Source organism: Salmo salar, chromosome ssa03 (assembly GCF_905237065.1).
Source record: "Salmo salar chromosome ssa03, Ssal_v3.1, whole genome shotgun sequence".
Classification (NCBI taxonomy): domain Eukaryota; kingdom Metazoa; phylum Chordata; class Actinopteri; order Salmoniformes; family Salmonidae; genus Salmo; species Salmo salar.
This window is the reverse complement of record NC_059444.1, coordinates 9,799,504-9,820,199: the sequence shown is the minus strand read 5'-3', so window position 1 is coordinate 9,820,199 and position 20,696 is coordinate 9,799,504. Positions and strand designations below refer to the sequence as shown.

General features: G+C 41.5%; 1 protein-coding gene across 6 annotated transcripts in view; it reads left to right on the top strand.

Annotated features, from left to right (window-relative positions):
- Positions 1–20,696, top strand: part of LOC106598065 (abl interactor 1) — a 55,082-nt gene that overhangs the window by 14,214 nt on the left and 20,172 nt on the right. For all 6 annotated transcript variants that reach the window (XM_045714470.1, XM_045714468.1, XM_045714471.1 and 3 more), the window contains exons 2-3: positions 5,517–5,684; positions 14,773–14,949. In XM_045714470.1, the coding sequence (XP_045570426.1) occupies positions 5,517–5,684; positions 14,773–14,949 (345 nt within the window). The remainder of the gene's footprint in view (positions 1–5,516; positions 5,685–14,772; positions 14,950–20,696) is intronic.

The window sequence follows — 20,696 nt, the reverse complement described above, 5'->3', positions numbered from 1 at the left end:
GATGATGAGTGTCTCACACAACTGGCCTATCTGGGTGATGTTTTTTCTCACCTGAATGATCTGAATCTAGGATTACAGGGACACTCCGCATTATATTCAATGTGCGAGACAAAATTGAGGCTATGATTAAGAAGTTGGAGCTTTTCTCTGTCTGCATTAACAAGGACAACGCACAGGTCTTTCCATCATTGTATGATCTTTTGTGTGCAAATGAACTCAAGCTTACGGACAGTGTCAAATGTGATATAGCGAAGCACCTGAGTGAGTTGGGTGCGTAATTACTCAGGTACTTTCCCGAAATGGATGACACGAACAACTGGATTCGTTATCCCTTTCATGCCCTGCCTCCAGTCCACTTACCGATATCTGAACAAGAGGGCCTCATTGACATTGCAACAAGCGGTTCAATGAAAATGTTATTTCATCAAAAACCACTACCAGATTTCTGGATTGGGCTTCGCTCAGAGTATTCTGCCTTGGCAAATCGTGCTGTTAAGACACTGATGCACTTTGCAACCACGTACCTATGTGAGAGTGGATTCTCGGCCCTCACTAGCATGAAAACAAAATACAGGCACAGACTGTGTGTGGAAAATGATTTAAGACAGACTCTCTCCAATACAACCCAACATTGCCGAGTTATGTGCACCCTTTCAAGCACACCCTTCTAATTAACCTGTGGTGAGTTATTCACAATTTTCGATGAACAAATAAGGTTTTATATGTAAGATGGTTAAATAAAGAGCAAAATTATTGATTATTATTATATTATTATTTGTGCCCTGGTCCTATAAGAGCTCTTTGTCACTTCCCACGAGCCGGGTTCTGACAAAACTCACACTCATTTTTATGTTTAATAAATGTATCGTATAGTGTGTGTGTGGCAGGCTTACAGTGATGGCAAAAAACAACATTTGAGAGTGCCCTGACCCTGGTGTTAGAGAAGGTACACAGCTGGAGGTTGAATGTTTGAAGGGGTAGGGGACTATAAAAAGTTTGTGAACCACTGATGTAGTATATGTAAAGGCAAGATTCAATCAAAAATGTCTTTTTTTGTGACTTTTTCAAATCATAGTTGCACACCTCATGTAGCCTAGCCCATAGGCCTATATGTTTTAATAAGGTTTGTATCACAACCTAAGTGGACAAATAACTTCTTAAAATGAAGCACATTAATCTGCTTTACAACGGGTGTAGAGCCTAACTACATATATAAGCAGCGCGTGAGTTTCAAGTTTGGGGAAGATCATTTTCACCATAAAAATGTACCTTTATAATAAAAGCATTACATGAATAATCACATTTGCGGTCACTTTTGATAATGGGGTTTTCTGCTAATGGAACATTCACGCTTATAGCCTACTACCATGTGCGCATTGCTGTGCTTATAATGTGAAGAAATAGCCTAATACTTTATCAACATTTTAAGCTAAACGTTCTGATCTGTTGCGTCAGCCACATTGCGTAAAATAGGTTTCTCGATGCTAGTAGTAATTGGGGATCTATCGTATCCCACAACTGTCCCAGACTATGTTTGGAATATTTATTTCTCGCACAGAATAGAATAGGTCAACTTTTGTACTGTGGGCGATAGTAGATTCACATAAGGACAACTCAGAGTATGCTATTCTGTTCTTCTGAAATATAATTTTCTTAATACCATGCTTCTTTAGACCTGTCTAAAATAAATAATGCATTTATTGTGAAAGTATAGGCTATATGAATGTACAGTTCCAAAGGTCTGCATCAGTGGCTTGTAGGCTATGTGTGGAAGCCAGGAGATGCTACATTTGTTTATGTTAATTAACAGTCAATTACAGTGAGAGTTATTTGCTTGACAATCATCGGCTGACAGAATTTTGTGACCGCCACAGCCAAAGGTATACTCAATGTATATGGAGATGTGAATCACTGACACCAGGTCTTGTCTAGACGGAGTGAATCACTGATACCAGGTCCTGTCTAGACGGAGTGAATCACTGATACCAGGTCCTGTCTAGAAGGAGTGAATCACTGATACCAGGTCCTGTCTAGACGGAGTAAAACACTGATATCAGGTCCTGTCTAGACAGAGTAAAACACTGATACCAGGTCCTGTCTAGACGGAGTGAATCACTGATACCAGGTCCTGTCTAGACGGAGTGAATCACTCATACCAGGTCCTGTCTAGAAAGAGTGAAACACTGATACCAGGTCCTGTCTAGAAGGAGTGAATCACTGTTACCAGGTCCTGTCTAGACAGAGTAAAACACTGATACCAGGTCCTGTCTAGACGGAGTGAATCACTGATACCAGGTCCTGTCTAGACAGAGTGAATCACTGATACCAGGTCCTGTCTAGAAGGAGTGAATCACTGATACCAGGTCCTGTCTAGAAGGAGTGAATCACTGATACCAGGTCCTGTCTAGACGGAGTGAATCACTGATACCAGGTCCTGTCTAGAAGGAGTGAATCACTGATACCAGGTCCTGTCTAGACAGAGTAGAACACTGATACCAGGTCCTGTCTAGACGGAGTGAATCACTGATACCAGGTCCTGTCTAGACAGAGTGAATCACTGATACCAGGTCCTGTCTAGAAGGAGTGAATCACTGATACCAGGTCCTGTCTAGATGGAGTGAATCACTGATACCAGGTCCTGTCTAGAAGGAGTGGATCACTGATACCAGGTCCTGTCTAGAAGGAGTGAATCACTGATACCAGGTCAACAGAGGAGGGTGTGGAGATCTCCCTTCCTCTGGAAAAGTGTCATGGAAGGCTAGAGTGTGTGTGTGTGTGTGTGTGTTTCCATTGTTTATGTACAATTCTTTGCCAAGTTTGTGATGTCATCACATCATAAGAACGAGGCTTTTGAAACATCTGTGTTTGTGCGGGTATGTGTTGTTGGCAGAATCTTTTTGTCTGCACTATGTGCTTTTCTGTATGGACTTGCTTTGATACGTTGTGCACATACAGGACATGTTCTATTGACACAGCATCACAGTAACCAGTAGCACGGTTTGTTGTAGAGGTCGACCGTTTAATCAGAATGGCCGATTAATTAGGGCCGATTTCAAGTTTTCATAACAATCGGTAATCGGTATTTTTGGCCACCGATTTGCCGATTTTTTGGTTGTTTTGTTTTATATAAATATTTTTTAACTAGGCAAGTCAGTTAAGAACACATTCTTATTTTCAATGACGGCCTAGGAACGGTGGGTTAACTGCCTTGTTCAGGGGCAGAATGACAGATTTTTACCTTGTCAGCTTGGGGATGCAACCTTACGGTTAACTAGTCCAACGCTCTAACCACCTGCTTTACATTGCACTCCACGAGGAGCCTGCCTGTTACGCGAATGCAGTAAGAAGCCAAGGTAAGTTGCTAGCTAGCATTAAACTTATCTTATAAAAACAATCAATCAATCATAATCACTAGTTAACTACACATGGTTGATGATATTACTAGTTTATCTAGCCTGTCCTGCGTTGCATATAATCGATGCGGTGCGCATTCGCGAAAAAGGTCTGTCGTTGCTCCAACTTGTACCTAACCATAAACATCAATGTCTTTCTTAAAATCAATATACAAGTATATATTTTTAAACCTGCATCTTTAGTTAATATTGCCTGCTAACATGAATTTATTTTAACTAGGGAAAATGTGTCACCTCTGCAACAGAGTCAGGGTATATGCAGCAGTTTGGGCCGCCTGGCTCGTTGCGAACTGTGTGAAGACTATTTCTTCCTAACAAAGACAGCCGACTTCGCCAAACGGGGGATGATTTAACAAAAGCGCATTTGCGAAAAAAGCACAATCGTTGCACGACTGTACCTAACCATAAACATCAATGCCTTTCTTAAAATCAATACACAGAAGTACATATTTTTAAACCTGCATATTTAGCTAAAAGAAATCCAGATTAGCAGGCAATATTAACCAGGTGAAATTGTGTCACTTCTCTTGTGTTCATTGCACGCAGAGTCAGGGTATATGCAACAGTTTGGGCCGCCTGGCTCGTTGTGAACTAATTTGCCAGAATTTTACGTAATTATGACATAACATTGAAGGTTGTGCAATGTAACAGGAACATTTAGACTTATGGATGCCACCCGTTAGATAAACTACGGAACGGATCCGTATTTCACTGAAAGAATAAACGTGATAGTTTCCGGATTCGACCATATTAATGACCTAAGGGTCGTGTTTCTGTGTGTTATTATGTTATAATTAAGTCTATAATTTGATAGAGCAGTCTGACTGAGCGGTGGTAGGCAGCAGCAGGCTCGTAAGCATTCATTCAAAATAGCACTTTCGTCCGTTTTGCCAGAAGCCCTTCGCAATGCATTGCGCTGTTTCCCTTGCTCTACATGGGTAATGCTGCTTCGAGGGTGGCTGTTGTCGATGTGTTCCTGGTTCGAGCCCAGGTAGGAGCGAGGAGAGGGACGGAAGCTATACTGTTACACTGGCAATACTAAAGTGCCTATAAGAACATCCAATAGTCAAAGGTATATGAAATACAAATCGTATAGAGAGAAATAGTCCTATAATTCCTATAATAACTACAACCTAAAACTTCTTACCTGGGAATATTGAAGACTCATGTTAAAAGGAACCACCAGCTTTCATATGTTCTCATGTTCTGAGCAAGGAACTTGAACATTAGCTTTCTTACATGGCACATAATGCACTTTTACTTTCTTCTCCGACACTTTGTTTTTGCATTATTTAAACCAAATTGAACATGTTTCATTATTTATTTGAGGCTAAATTGATTTTATTGATGTATTATATTAAGTTAAAATAAGTGTTCATTCAGTATTGTTGTAATCGTCATTATTACAAAAAAAAATAAAAAAATGGCCGATTAATCGGCACCGGCTTTTTTTTGGGCCCTCCAATAACCGGTATCGGTATCGGCGTTGAATAATCATAATCGGTCGACCTCTAGTTTGTTGTATCAATCCCCAATCGGTCAGATACCTTTTCGTGTTTGCTCTAGTCTGCCTGGAGTGCCAGATGAGGTGGGGCATACAGTTTAGGGGCTATTCTATTGGTACATTAAGACAGGCAAGCTTAATCAAGTAGAGATAAAGTATTTGAAATAATTTAAAATAGTATTTGAACCCAGGTCTGCTGTGCGTGTGACTGTAGCCTCAGACAAATGGCTGTTGCAGCAGGGAGAGACCCACTTCCTAACCAATGTCCCAGCATTCCCGGAGGCAAACATCTCAATGTGCACCTGTCTGTTCGGAAGTGGCTGTGAATTCCACTCTCATACCCAGCCTGCATTGCTCTGCACATGGGGGGGTGCAACTCAATATTAGGAAGGTGTTCCAGTGTATGGTATACTCAGTGTATATAAAGTGTTGCCTGTCGATAAAGCTTTATTGAATTGAATGTATACACTGTGTAATGTACACGGTGGTCTTTCTCCTTGCTCTAATGTGCCTTTCAGAGGGGAAGTAACATATCCATTACATCTTGTGTACAATTGGACGACAAAGTAATCTTCATCTTCTTTTTCATCATCTTCTAGGCCCAGGACAAGAGGAAAGCTCTAGAGGAGACCAAAGCCTACACCACCCAGTCCCTGGCCAGCGTGGCATACCAGATCAATGCCTTAGCCAACAACGTGCTGCAGCTGCTGGACATCCAGGCCTCACAGCTGCGCCGAATGGAGTCCTCCATCAACCACATCTCTCAGGTCAGGAGAGACAAACATACACAGGCTTAGACACACACACACACACACACACACACACACACACACACACACACACACACACACACACACACACACATTCAGTACCAGTCAAAAAGTTTGGACACACCTACTCATTCCAGGGTTTTTCTGAATATTTTTACTATTTTCTACATTGTAGAATAAGAGTGAAGACATCAAACTATGAAATAACACATATGGAATCATGTAGTAACCAAAAAAGTGTTCAAATCAAAATATTTGCCTTGATGACAGCTTTGCACACGCTTGGCATTCTCTCAACCAGCTTCACCTGGAATGCTTTTCCAACAGTCTTGAAAGAGTTCCCACATATGCTGAGCACTTGTTGGCTGCTTTTCCTTCACTCTGCGGTCCAAGTCATCCCAAACCATCTCAATTGAGTTGAGGTCGGGTGATTGTGGAGGCCAGGTCATCTGATGCAGCACTCCACCACTCTCCTTATTGGTCAAATAGACCTGGAGGTGTGTTGGGTCATTGTCCTGTTGATGGTGTATCGCTGCAGAATGCTGTGGTAGACATGCTGGTTAAGTGTGTCTTGAATTCTAAATAAATCACAGACAGTGTCACCAGCAAAGCACCCCCGCACCATCACACCTCCTCCATGCTTCACGGTGGGAACGACACATGCGGAGATCATCGTTCACCTACTCTGCGTCTCACAAAGACACGGAGGTTGGAACCAAAAATCTCAAGTTTGGAGTCATCAGACCAAAGGACAGATTTCAACTGTCTAATGTCTGCATTTCTTGGCCCAAGCAAGTCTCTTCTTCTTATTGGTGTCCTTTAGTAGTGGTTTCTTTGCAGCAATTCTACCATGAAGGCCTGATTCACACAGTCTCCTCTGAACAGTTGATGTTGAGATGTGTCTGTTACTTGAACTCTGTGTAGAATTTATTTGGGCTGCAATTTCTGAGGCTGGTAACTCTAATGAACTTATCCTCTGCTGCAGAGGTAACTCTGGGTCTTCCTTTGCTGTGGCAGTCCTCATGAGAGCCAGTTTCATCATAACGCTTGATGGTTTTTGCGACTGCACTTGAAGAAACTTTCAAAGTTCTTGAAATGTTCTGCATTGAATGACCTTCATGTCTTAACCTCTAGGGGCTAGGTGGGACGCTTGCTTTAAAGTAATGATGAACTGTCGTTTCTTTTTGCTTATTTGAGCAGTTCTTGCCATGATATGGACTTGGTCTTTTACCAAATAGGGTTATCTTCTGTATACCACCCCTACCATGTCACAACACAATTGATTGTCTCAAACGCATTAACCTGTTATGGCTAGGGGGCAGTATTTTCACGGCCGGATAAAAAACGTACCCGATTTAATCTGATTATTACTCCTGCCCAGAAACTAGAATATGCATATAATTATTAGCGTTTGGATAGAAAACACTCCAAAGTTTCTAAAACTGTTTGAATGGTGTTTGTGAGTATAACAGAACTCATTTGGCAGGCCAAAACCTGAGAAGATTCCATGCAGGAAGTGCCCTGTCTGACAATTTCTTGCCCTTCTTGATCATCTCTATCCATTACAGGGGATCTCTGCTGTTACGTGACACTTCCTACGGCTCCCATGGGCTCTCAGAAGGCGGAAAAAAGCTGAATCGTGGCTTTGCAGGCTCTGGCTGAAAAAAAGTAGCGCGTTTGGGTAGTGGCTGGTCACAGTACTGTGAGACTCAGGCTCGTGCCCGAGTCGACCCCATGCTTTATTTTCTTTCGTCTGTTTACCTAAACGCAGATTCCTGGTCGGAATGTTATCGCTTTTTTACGAGAAAAATGGCATAAAAATTGATTTTAAACAGCGGTTGACATGCTTCGAAGTATGGTAATGGAATATTTAGAAATCTTTTGTCACGAAATGCGCCATGCTCGTGACCCTTATTTACACTTCGGATAGTGTCTTGAACGCACGAACAAAACGCCGCTATTTGGATATAACAATGGATTATTTTGAACCAAACCAACATTTGTTATTGAAGTAGCAGTCCTGGGAGTGCATTCTGACGAAGAACACCAAAGGTAATCAAACTTTTGTAATAGTAAATCGGAGTTTGGTCAGGGCTAAACTTGGTGGGTGTCTAAATAGCTAGCCGTGATGGCTGGGCTATCTACTCAGAATATTGCAAAATGTGCTTTCACCGAAAAGCTATTTTAAAATCGGACACCTCGATTGCACAAAGGAGTTCTGTATCTATAATTCTTAAAATAATTGTTATGTTTTTTGGCACATCTGTTAATTGAAAGGCATTCCGGGTGACTACCTCAGGAAGCTGGTTGAGAGAATGCCAAGAGTGTGCAAAGCTGTCATCAAGGCAAAGTGTGGCTACTTTGAAGAATCTCAAATATAAAATATATTTTGATTTGTTTACACTTTTTTGGTTACTACATGATTCCATATGTGTTATTTCATCGTTTTGGTGTCATGACTATTATTCTACAATGTAGAAAATAGTAAAAATAAAGAAAAACCCTTGAATGAGTTGGTGTGTCCAAACTTTTGACTGGTACTATAAAAACGTTTGGGGTCACTTAGAAATGACCTTGTTTTTGAAAGAAAAGCTTAATGTTTGGTCCATTAATATAACATCAAATTGATCAGAAATACAGTGTAGACATTGTTAATGACTGTTGTTAATGTTGTAAGTGACTATTGTATCTGGAAATGGCAGATTTGTAATGGAATATCTACATAGGCGTACAGAGGCACATTATCAGCAACTGTGTTCCAATGGCACGTTGTGTTAGCTAATCCAAGTTTATCATTTTAAAAGCCTAATTGATCATTAGAAAACCCTTTTGCAATGATGTTAGCACAGCTGAAAACTGTTGTTCTGATTTAAAGAAGCAATAAAACTGGCCTTCTTTAGACGTGTTGAGTATCTGGAGCATCAGCATTTGTGGGTTCGATTACAGGCCAGAAACTCGTCAGTCTATTCATGTTCTGAGAAATGAAGGCTATTCCATGCGAGAAATTGCCAAGAAACTGAAGATCTCGTACAACGCTGTGTACTACTCCCTTCACAGAACAGAGAAAACTGTCTGCATAGAAAGAGGAGTGGGAGGCCCCGGTGCACAACTGAGCAAGAGGACAAGTACATTAGAGGGTCTAGTTTGAGGAACAGACACCTCACAAGTCCTCAACTGGCAGCTTCATTAAATAGTACCAGCAAAACCAGTCTCAACGTCAACAGTGAAGAGGCGACTCCGGGATGCTGGCCTTCTAGGCAGAATTGCAAAGAAAAAGCCATATCCCAGATTGGCCAAAAAAAATAACTTTAACTTTTTCCCCATTTTGTTACGTTACAGCCTTATTCTAAAATTGATTAAATCGTTTTCCCCCCTCATCAATCTACACACAATACCCCATAATGACAAAGCAAAAATAGGTTTTTAGAAATTGTTGCAAATGTATATATAAAAAAAACTGAAATATCACATTTACATAAGTATTCAGACCAAGGGTTAACTCTGGAGTGTGAAGACATACGCAATCAAGACCTCTTCGGTTGATTTAAAAAACAAATGATTTTGAAAATGTAGATTTAATTTTTAGACAGCAAAATGTGAACTGTGTAACGGGTGTGTAGACTTTCACTAGACACTGTATCTACATGTATTTGAAATACATTTTACATGACGTTAAATACATTGAAATGTAATTTTTCTTCCCTTGTGGGTTGGGGAGGTTCTGTGTTTCATCCACCTTAGTAATGGAACTGCATGTATAAGCACTGAGATGAGTCCTCTTTGTAGAGAAATGATAAATAGACCAATAAGCTAGCTTCTGTAGCTCTCTGGTCCTTGGTATTGAAGATATACTGTATCACGGCTATATCGGATCACGGTTGAAGCGATGTAGCATCCACCTTTAGCGCAGGAGGTGAGATGAGTTGTCGATTCAGGTGTTTTTACGGTCTAGTTTGCACTAGAGCATGCTGATCAATGAGGCTTTCCAGGGATTGGGATTTCCAACCTTAGCTTTGAGGAGGTTTGGGTGTGAAACGCCATTGCACACTTGGTGAGAGATGAATTCCAATGAACAGCTTGTAGCAAAATCCCCCCAGAGTCTTGACCAAGCGGACCAGTCTTGACCAAGTAAAGGGGCATAGGGCAGCGTTGCCCATCTTTCAAATGTCGCTCCAGGGATCTCTCCATTAACTCAGCGGGGTTTCTCTTAGGAAATGTCATTTCTGGGGCCTGTCCCCACCTGTTGAACATGAGATGACTTGACACTCAGCAAAGTACAGCTTCCTCATTATTGAAGTTGGTTTTACCCATTAAGTTAATATCTAACTACTGGTAACTGAATTATCTCATGTACAATGACAATTTAGTATTAGTTAGATACCGTAGTCTATGCTATCTAACAAATACTGAATTGTCGTTGTACATTTTTTTCAACAGTAACCATTTGACAAGGCTTTTAGTTAGGCCGCCTGCTGAAACAACAATGCATAGTCATGAATGAGAATGTTTAAATCAAAACGAGCAATTATTATTATCTCTTAAAAATAAACCTTTTTCTCTCGGAGAAAGAAGTCTCATGAAAAAATGGCCAGTGCTGTTGTACACATAGAGATCCTATTAAATTACTCTATTCTACATTTTATTAATTCATGTATTAAACCTACTGTATTCTAATTCCTAATGATATGGTTGTACATCTCAAAGACATTCCAATTTTCATACGCTATTGTTGGGTGAAGAAAAGGTATTTACTCTTGCCGTTAAACTGTACTATACTGCAGTTATAGTGCGGTTATACTGCACTATACTGCAGTTATACTGTACTATACTGCGGTTATACTGCACTATACTGCAGTTATACTGTACTATACTGCAGTTATACTGCACTATACTGTGGTTATACTGCACTATACTGCAGTTATAATGAGGTTATACTGTACTATAGTGTAGTTATACTGCGGTTATACTGCACTATACTGCGGTTATGCTGTACTATACTGCAGTTATACTGCACTATACTGCAGTTATACTGTACTATACTGCAGTTATACTGCGGTTATACGGCAGTTATACTGCACTATACTGCAGTTATACTGTGCTATACTGCAGTTATACTGCACTATACTGTACTATACTGCCGCTATACTGCACATTGCTGCAGTTATACTGTACTATACTGCAGCTATACTGCACTATACTGCGGTTATACTGTGCTATACTGCAGTAATACTGCACTATACTGCAGTTATACTGTACTATACTGCAGTTATACTGCACTATACTGTACTATACTGTCGCTATACTGCACTATGCTGCAGTTATACTGTACTATACTGCAGTTATACTGTACTATACTGTACTATACTGTGGTTATACTGTACTATACTGTACTATACTGCAGTTATACTGCACTCTAACAGCAATCTTTTTTCATAAGCTAGATCATCTATATCAAGACACTGACAATATTTGAGTTGGTGGCCCCAAACCAAAGACTAAACGCAGATTTTTAATTACATGCCTCTCCCAAAAGCACCAGTCACTGGTCTTAATCACATCACTAATGCCCCCCCCCCACACTCTGACCAAGGTTTCCGTTCACACATCTATCCTTTTCACCCCCCCCCCCCACACTTTACTTTGACTCATAGATTGTCAACAGTCCCCTGATGAACTCATTCATCTTTTCCATGACTGACTGATTCCTCCATCTCTATGACGACCCACTAGCCTTGTCATCGCCTTTTCTGTGTAGAAGGATTGGGCTGCATTCGCAATTGGAACAGTCATTGGAAGTGATTTGGCCAAATCCTCTCCAGGGCTCCAGTCTTAAGTATTTCCCCTGGTGTCACTGGTGCCACTACATTGTTCAGTTCCTGGCACCAGCCCATGATTGGGTCGAAATCCAATAACCAAATAGAAACATAGAAACATGTGTAATCATCTAATAAATTAATTCACAATACTTATTAAGAAGTGTAATAGAGTACTGACATGGTACTCATTAAATACTTTGTTACATCTAACATGTCCAAGCAGGAATGCATGATTCAAGATATTTTGATATGCAACCTAATCCAGTGTTTGTCATGAATTTTGGGTTGATAATTAGGCTATTATTGTTTATATTTGACCAACAGAATAGGGCTCCAGAATTGTTAGATTTTTTTTGTTTGTTGGTACAATCGAGATGAATTTGCCTTCATCCTCAATATCTCCCATCCAAAGACATGCCCAGAATTTTGAGAGAGAGAGAGCTGCACTTCCTAACCTCCTGCCAAATGTATGACCATATTAGAGACACATATTTTCCTCAGATTACTCAGATCCACAAATAATTTCACAACAAATCCAATTTTGATAAACTCCCATATCTACTGGGTGAAATACCAGTGTGCAATCACAGCAGCAAGATTTGTGACCTGTTGCCACAAGAAAAGGGCAACCAGTGAAGAACAAACACCCATATTTATGTTTATTTATTTTCCCTTTTGTACTTGAACTATTTGCACATAATATGCCATTTGAAATGTCTTTATTCTTTTGGAGTGTAATGTTTACTGTTCATTTTAATAGTTTACTTCACTTTTGTTTACTATCTATTTCACTTGCTTTGGCAATGTAACACATGTTCTGTGATGTACTGGCTGGTAGTTAACGAGTTGTTCTTACAGCGGAACTGCCGTCTGTTCCTGGGAGATAACAGCCTTTTAAATGGCAGCCAGATGTTTATCAGAGTAAAGAGATTACACCAGAACTGTTGCTAGAGAGAGAGGGAGTTGTACCCTCAAAAGTTAGATTGCATTAGCTGTGTCTAGACACTCTCAAAGCCGTCTGTACACAAACTTCTGGTTGAATGTGTTTTCAACAGACAAGCGTGACTGACCTGATATTAAACCCAGATCACCTGATATCGAACCCAGATCGCTGTGTGTTAACCCTCTGAACCAAAATCCCAATTAGCCCCGGGAGCAAACGTAAATGTTAAGGTTACTCATCACACGAGCGTAGCTCACAGAACCACCTCTGTTACACTAGCTTTGCATCAGTGGTCAAAATTATTTAGCAGCTCTTCTCTAATGGCGGTACTGTTTGTGGTACACAACCAAATGAAGATCCAATCTACAGAGAATATAGAACACCCCTTTAACGACCAACTGAACAAGTAGAGTAGAACAAACAAACAGTAGAACTAACATACTTCTAAACACAAAGCTAAACCTTTCAGTGTCTCTTTCTTCATTTTTTCCTTCCTTTCTTTCCTGTCCTTTCATTCTCATCTTCTGTCAACATTTTCTGTCCGTTGGTCTCTCGCCCCCCCTCTTCCGCCAACCTCTTTCTGTAGGAACTTTTAGTTTGTGAGCCCACGCTCTGACTCCGACAGGAAATGGGCAGGGTGTTGTGCTGGTTTCCAGCTATATAGGGGCGTGACCATTTGGTTTCCTCCGGAAAGAAGTTATTTTTATCACACAGCACAAATGTGTAGTATCGAACACATAGACGTTTTGTGTGGCAGCACCTCAGGGACTTCTTTATAAGGTCATCCAGAGAGTCAAATGAACTCCCTGTCTATTAAAGATCTCTTTATCTCGCACTTGTTCTCCATCTCTAGCCCCTACAGCAATGGAATCACTAAAGAGTACTTAACCCAGTTGGATGAATAGTGAATGAAGTGTGACCTCATTGTCCAGGGCGCACGTGCGCGCACACACACACACACACACACACACACACACACACACACACACACACACACACACACGTTTGCCTGTCAACAGTACTTAGCACCTCTGAACAGAGTGTCGGCAGTCAATTTGTTTTGTATTCACACAGCAAAGAACTTGGAAGTCCTCAGCCACTCAGTCTTGTTAAAATACTCTAAACCAGAAGGTGGCAGTAGCGTTGTTTGGCAATGCATATCCATGCGTATTGCTTATGGTCTAAATTCCAAGCTATCTGACTTGCCTAGTTAAATAAAGGTTAAACGAAATAAATATAAAATTCTACGCTTATGTTGCTATTTTGTAGAAAGGCCTTGTTGATACTAGCCAGATGGCCACAGCTAGATAACTACCTTGCAAGATGACAAAGAAACAGTTTAATTCACTCTCCACAATCCCATACTGCCAGTGCCAGCCCATACCCAAATGTTTAGCTAGCTAGCTAACATTAGCATATTCGCTAGCTAGCTAACATCAACATAGCTAGCTATCTAGCTAAGGACACTGCACTAACTGGGCAGTTAACACAGGCAGCTGTTTCATGAAGCTAATCCATTGTGATTTAATTATAATACAGTGGTTAGCTAGATTGGAGGAAGTATTTAGTGTTGTGTGCATTGCGTCTGTGAACTTTTCTAGCTACCATCCCATAGCCTACATTGCATATGAAGTGTGACTGGCTCATCCGTGGATGTACAGACAAAATGCCCAAATGTTTTTTCACTTTTTTTTGTGTTTTTTTTGGCTCCCCCACGTAAGGGTTTGCATGCAGTATGAAAGAAGTTAAAGGTAGTTTCACTAGCCAATGCTAACAAGCATTAATGCAATGACTCAAATGTCTGCAGGTACTGTAGCAATGCTAGTTAGCATTGGCTCGTGAAACTACCGCTAACTTCCTTCATACTGCACGCAGATACATTTCAGAATCTCACAGTATCCCTTTAATACTGGGCTGGAACTAAAATCTGCTCACTGTCGGTCCCCAGATCCAGGATTGTAGAGTACTGGAAGGAAGCTGCACCGTATATTTAAACCTCTAAAGGATGAATAATGCTGTTATGTCCTAGGCCACTAAATATCAAATACTGTCATTCTAGTCCATCAGTATAAAAAGTTTATAAGCTTACTTAATGCTGCTATAAACATGACTTAATGGAGGTATTAAACAGTCATAGCAAAATGTAATGATGTGAGACTGTAGTAAACATCTATGACAAACACACCAGACAGCGTAAAGTCACAGCACTCCTTCCTCTTCCTGGTTTCAATCCTCTCGATCTCTCTGCCTTTCTGTCTCTGTCTCTCTCTCTGTCTCTCTCTCTTTTTCTCTCTCTCTGTCTTTCTCTCTCCATCCCTCCATCCAGACGGTGGACATTCACAAGGAGAAGGTGGCGAGGCGAGAGATTGGCATCCTGACCACCAATAAGAACACGTCGCGCACGCACAAGATCATTGCCCCCGGCAACATGGAGCGGCCGGTCCGGTACATCAGGAAGCCCATTGACTACACGCTGCTGGACGACGTGGGCCACGGTGTCAAAGTAAGAGTCCCCTGTATTTTAATGTAGAAGCCACAGTGTCTAAGTAAAAGTCTCCTGTATTTTAAAGAAGACACCATAGTGTCAAAGTACGAGTCCCCCCATTCCCCCTTAAAGTAAAAGCAACAGACTGGAGTCATGACATCATCAGCCCTAGTGTGCGGAAAGCAGCCTAGCGGTTAGAGCGTTGGGCCAGTAACTAAAAGGTTGCTAGTTTGAATCCTAGAGCTGACTAGTTAAAACATTGGTTGATCTGCCCTTGAGCAAGGCACTTAACCCTAATTGCTCCAGGATCACCGTCAATAATGCTACTTCCCTAGCTGTGACCCCACTCTGAGTGGGACATGCAAAAAACCCTTCCATTTCACACTACTCACTTGTACAGGTTACAAACAGGAGCAATAAAAGCTATTTGATCTAGTGCCTCATACTGTCTGTAATACAGCAGTATCTGTGCTGGTTTCTGTTTCATGACAGGCTTCACACCCTTCATTGCAATTAATCAACTGGGGTCACAGTTGTCCTTCCCTCCGATGTGTAGTAGTATTTCCCTCAGAGGCAATCACACAATTAGTACGGGATTCATACGTGGAACAGTCATGTAAGTGGACTGTCTAGCCATGTTATTACCATTTCATTACTTCTATTTCATTAATTAAATCAAGCTAATCAATAAACTGGCCTTTTAGTAAGGGAGTTAGGTTGTGGGATGGTGTGTGTGTGTGTGTGTGTGTGTGTGTGTGTGTGTGAGACATTCGTGTGTGTACAAGTAGACCAGTGTGTGTGAGAGAGAGACAGACAGCTTGATCTGGGCCAAGTGCTGACGCCATCATATCCCACATGAATTGTGGGAAAATAATCTTTCAGCTCTGTTCTGGCTCAGTCTTCATCTTTGATTCTCTCTCCCACTGATCACTGAAAAATACATTTAAAACACACCATCTCTCACTGATCACTGAAAAATACATTTAAAACACACCATCTCTCACTGATCACTGAAAAATACATTTAAAACACACCATCTCCCACTGATCACTGAAAAATACATTTAAAACACACCATCTCCCACTGATCACTGAAAAATACATTTAAAACACACCATCTCTCACTGATCACTGAAAAATACATTTAAAACACACCATCTCCCACTGATCACTGAAAAATACATTTAAAACACACCATCTCCCACTGATCACTGAAAAATACATTTAAAACACACCATCTCTCACTGATCACTGAAAAATACATTTAAAACACACCATCTCCCACTGATCACTGAAAAATACATTTAAAACACACCATCTCTCACTGATCACTGAAAAATACATTTAAAACACACCATCTCTCACTGATCACTGAAAAATACATTTAAAACACACCATCTCTCACTGATCACTGAAAAATACATTTAAAACACACCATCTCTCACTGATCACTGAAAAATACATTTAAAACACACCATCTCCCACTGATCACTGAAAAATACATTTAAAACACACCATCTCCCACTGATCACTGAAAAATACATTTAAAACACACCATCTCTCACTGATCACTGAAAAATACATTTAAAACACACCATCTCTCACTGATCACTGAAAAATACATTTAAAACACACCATCTCTCACTGATCACTGAAAAATACATTTAAAACACACCATCTCTCACTGATCACCGAAAAATATACTGCTCAAAAAAATAAAGGGAACACTTAAACAACACATCCTAGATCTGAATGAAAGAAATAATCTTATTAAATACTTTTTTCTTTACATAGTTGAATGTGCTGACAACAAAATCACACAAAAATAATCAATAGAAATCCAATTTATCAACCCATGGAGGTCTGGATTTGGAGTCACACTCAAAATTAAAGTGGAAAACCACACTACAGGCTGATCCAACTTTGATGTAATGTCCTTAAAACAAGTCAAAATGAGGCTCAGTAGTGTGTGTGGCCTCCACGTGCCTGTATGACCTCCCTACAATGCCTGGGCATGCTCCTGATGAGGTGGCGGATGGTCTCCTGAGGGATCTCCTCCCAGACCTGGACTAAAGCATCCGCCAACTCCTGGACAGTCTGTGGTGCAACGTGGCGTTGGTGGATGGAGCGAGACATGATGTCCCAGATGTGCTCAATTGGATTCAGGTCTGGGGAATGGGTGGGCCAGTCCATAGCATCAATGCCTTCCTCTTGCAGGAACTGCTGACACACTCCAGCCACATGAGGTCTAGCATTGTCTTGCATTAGGAGGAACCCAGGGCCAACCGCACCAGCATATGGTCTCACAAGGGGTCTGAGGATCTCATCTCGGTACCTAATGGCAGTCAGGCTACCTCTGGCGAGCACATGGAGGGCTGTGCGGCCCCCAAAAGAAATGCCACCCCACACCATGACTGACCCACCGCCAAACCGGTCATGCTGGAGGATGTTGCAGGCAGCAGAACGTTCTCCACGGCGTCTCCAGACTCTGTCACATCTGTCACATGTGCTCAGTGTGAACCAGCTTTCATCTGTGAAGAGCACAGGGCGCCAGTGGCGAATTTGCCAATCTTGGTGTTCTCTGGCAAATGCCAAACGTCCTGCACGGTGTTGGGCTGTAAGCACAACCCCCACCTGTGGACGTCGGGCCCTCATACCACCCTCATGGAGTCTGTTTCTGACCGTTTGAGCAGACACATGCACATTTGTGGCCTGCTGGAGGTCATTTTGCAGGGCTCTGGCAGTGCTTCTCCTGCTCCTCCTTGCACAAAGGCGGAGGTAGAGGTCCTGCTGCTGGGTTGTTGCCCTCCTACGGCCTCCTCCACGTCTCCTGATGTACTGGCCTGTCTCCTGGTAGCGCCTCCATGCTCTGGACACTACGCTGACAGACACAGCAAACCTTCTTGCCACAGCTCGCATTGATGTGCCATCCTGGATGAGCTGCACTACCTGAGCCACTTGTGTGGGTTGTAGACTCCGTCTCATGCACAAACTAGAGTGAAAGCACTGCCAGCATTCAAAAGTGACCAAAACATCAGCCAGGAAGCACAGGAACTGAGAAGTGGTCTGTGGTCACCACCTGCAGAACCACTCCTTTATTGGGGGTGTCTTGATAATTGCCTATAATTTCCACCTGTTGTCTATTCCATTTGCACAACAGCATGTGAAATTTATTGTCAATCAGTGTTGCTTCCTAAGTGGACAGTTTGATTTCACGGAAGTGTGATTGACTTGGAGTTACATTGTGTTGTTTAAGTGTTCCCTTTATTTTTTTTAGCAGTGTACATTTAAAACACACCATCTCTCACTGATCTCTGAAAAATACATTTAAAACACACCATCTCTCACTGATCACTGAAAAATACATTTAAAACACACCATCTCTCACTGATCACTGAAAAATACATTTAAAACACACCATCTCTCACTGATCACTGAAAAATACATTTAAAACACACCATCTCTTACTGATCACTGAAAAATACATTTAAAACACACCATCTCTCACTGATCACTGAAAAATACATTTAAAACACACCATCTCTCACTGATCACTGAAAAATACATTTAAAACACACCATCTCTCACTGATCACTGAAAAATACATTTAAAACACACCATCTCTCACTGATCACTGAAAAATACATTTAAAACACACCATCTCTCACTGATCACTGAAAAATACATTTAAAACACACCATCTCTCACTGATCACTGAAAAATACATTTAAAACACACCATCTCTCACTGATCACTGACAAATACATTTAAAACACACCATCTCTCACTGATCACTGAAAAATACATTTAAAACACACCATCTCTCACACATTTGATATATTATTTCTGACATATTATGTTGTACAGAAGCAAGCTGAACTGTGGTAGGAGCTCATGCTGCCTATATAATTACAGGTTATATGACACTCTCTCTTCCCTCACCATCCCTCTGTTTTAATCTCTTTAACCCCATCACTCTCTCTTCCCTCACCATCCCTCTGTTTTAATCTCTTTAACCCCATCACTCTCTCTTTACCTGTTCCCATCCCAATTTCTCTCTCTCTCTCTCTCTCTCTCTCTCACTCTCTCTCTGTCTCTCCCTCTCGCCTTCTCGCTTTCTGTCTCTTAAATACAATTACATTTAAGGGCTTTATTGGCATGGAAAACATATGTTTACATTGCCAAGGCAAGTGTTGTAGATTTTAAACAAAAGTGAAATAAACAATAAAAATGAACATTAAATATTACACTCACAGAAGTTCCAAAAGAATAAAGACATTTCAAATGTCATATTACGTCTATATACAGTGTCTCTCTGTCTCTCTCTGTCTCTCTCTCTCTCTCTGTCTCTCTTTCTGTCTCTCACTGTCTCTCTCTGTCTCTCTCTCTCTCTGTCTCTCTGTCTCTCTCTCTGTCTCTCTCTCTGTCTCTCTGTCTGTCTCTGTCTCTCTCTCTGTCTCTCTCTGTCTCTCTCTTGCTCTCTCTCTCTCTCTCTCTCTCTCTCTCTCTCTCTCTCTCCCTCTCTGTCTTTCTGTCTCTCTCTGTCTCTCTATCTATCTATCTGTCTGTCTCTCTGTCATTGATAGTCATAGTCTCCATGGTGTGTTATGCATGAAGGAATGTCTCTATTACTCCGGCTGTGACTCTACTATGTGATAATGAGTTGTAGATGTTCTTCTAACATCCCCTGCTCTACATTCTACAGAGGCCGCAGCCACACATTTGGCTTAGTCTCATGATACACATGCATTGAGCTTTTGTAGCAAAACAAATGAGTGTGTGTGTGTGTGTGTGTGTGTGTGTGTGTGTGTGTGTGTGTGTGTGTGTGTGTGTGTGTGTGTGTGTGTGTGTGTGTGTGTGTGTGTGTGTGTGTGTGTGAACAGCTCATCCCCACAGCTTATTTCCCCCATGTTAAGGCAGGAGGAGTCCTCGGGGCTTGCCCGGGACCTTGAATAACCAATCACTCCCCTCGCCTCCCTGGTTATCGTGGTATCCCCCCCACCAGTCATTGCTGACAGACAGTTGCCCCTAGAGACTGAGGCGAGTGTCAGATACTTCCCTCTGACAGCCGAGCGAGCTTCGCAACGATTAGACTCGTCGACTGTCACCAGTTACTGTAAACCCAAGTCACGTATTAGACCTCACTCACTCACTGACTGACTGACTACAACAGCTAGCTTCCAGTAGAATCTAAATCAGGCATTTGACAGACAGACCTGTGCACTATCTGAATTAGGGAGCAGGTATTAGCAGAAGCTAGATATTGGTTAGCTGCCGTTGATAAGGATCGGTATTGGCTGAATAGAGAAGTCAGATCTCCCTCTCTACTCTTAATCAGTGAGCTACACTATATATACAAAAGTATGTGGACACACCTTCAAATGAGTGGATTCGGCTATTTCAGCCACACCCGTTGCTGACAGGTGTATAAAATCGAGCACACAGCCATGTAATCTCCATAGACAAACATTGGCAGTAGAATGGCCTTACTGAAGAGCTCAGTGACTTTCAATGTGGCACCGTCATAGTGCCACATTTCCAACAAGTCAGTTCATCAAATTCCTACCCTGCTAGAGCCGCTCCAGTCAACAGCATACAATGACAGTCTAGATGATTCTGTGCTTCCAACCTTGATGTTACCAATTTGGGGAATGCCCTTTCCTTTTATTACTGTAGTTCTCACTCTGTCTCGTCTGTTAACCAATGATTACAACTGTTACTACTGTAGTTCTCACTCTGTCTCGTCTGTTAACCAATGATTACAAC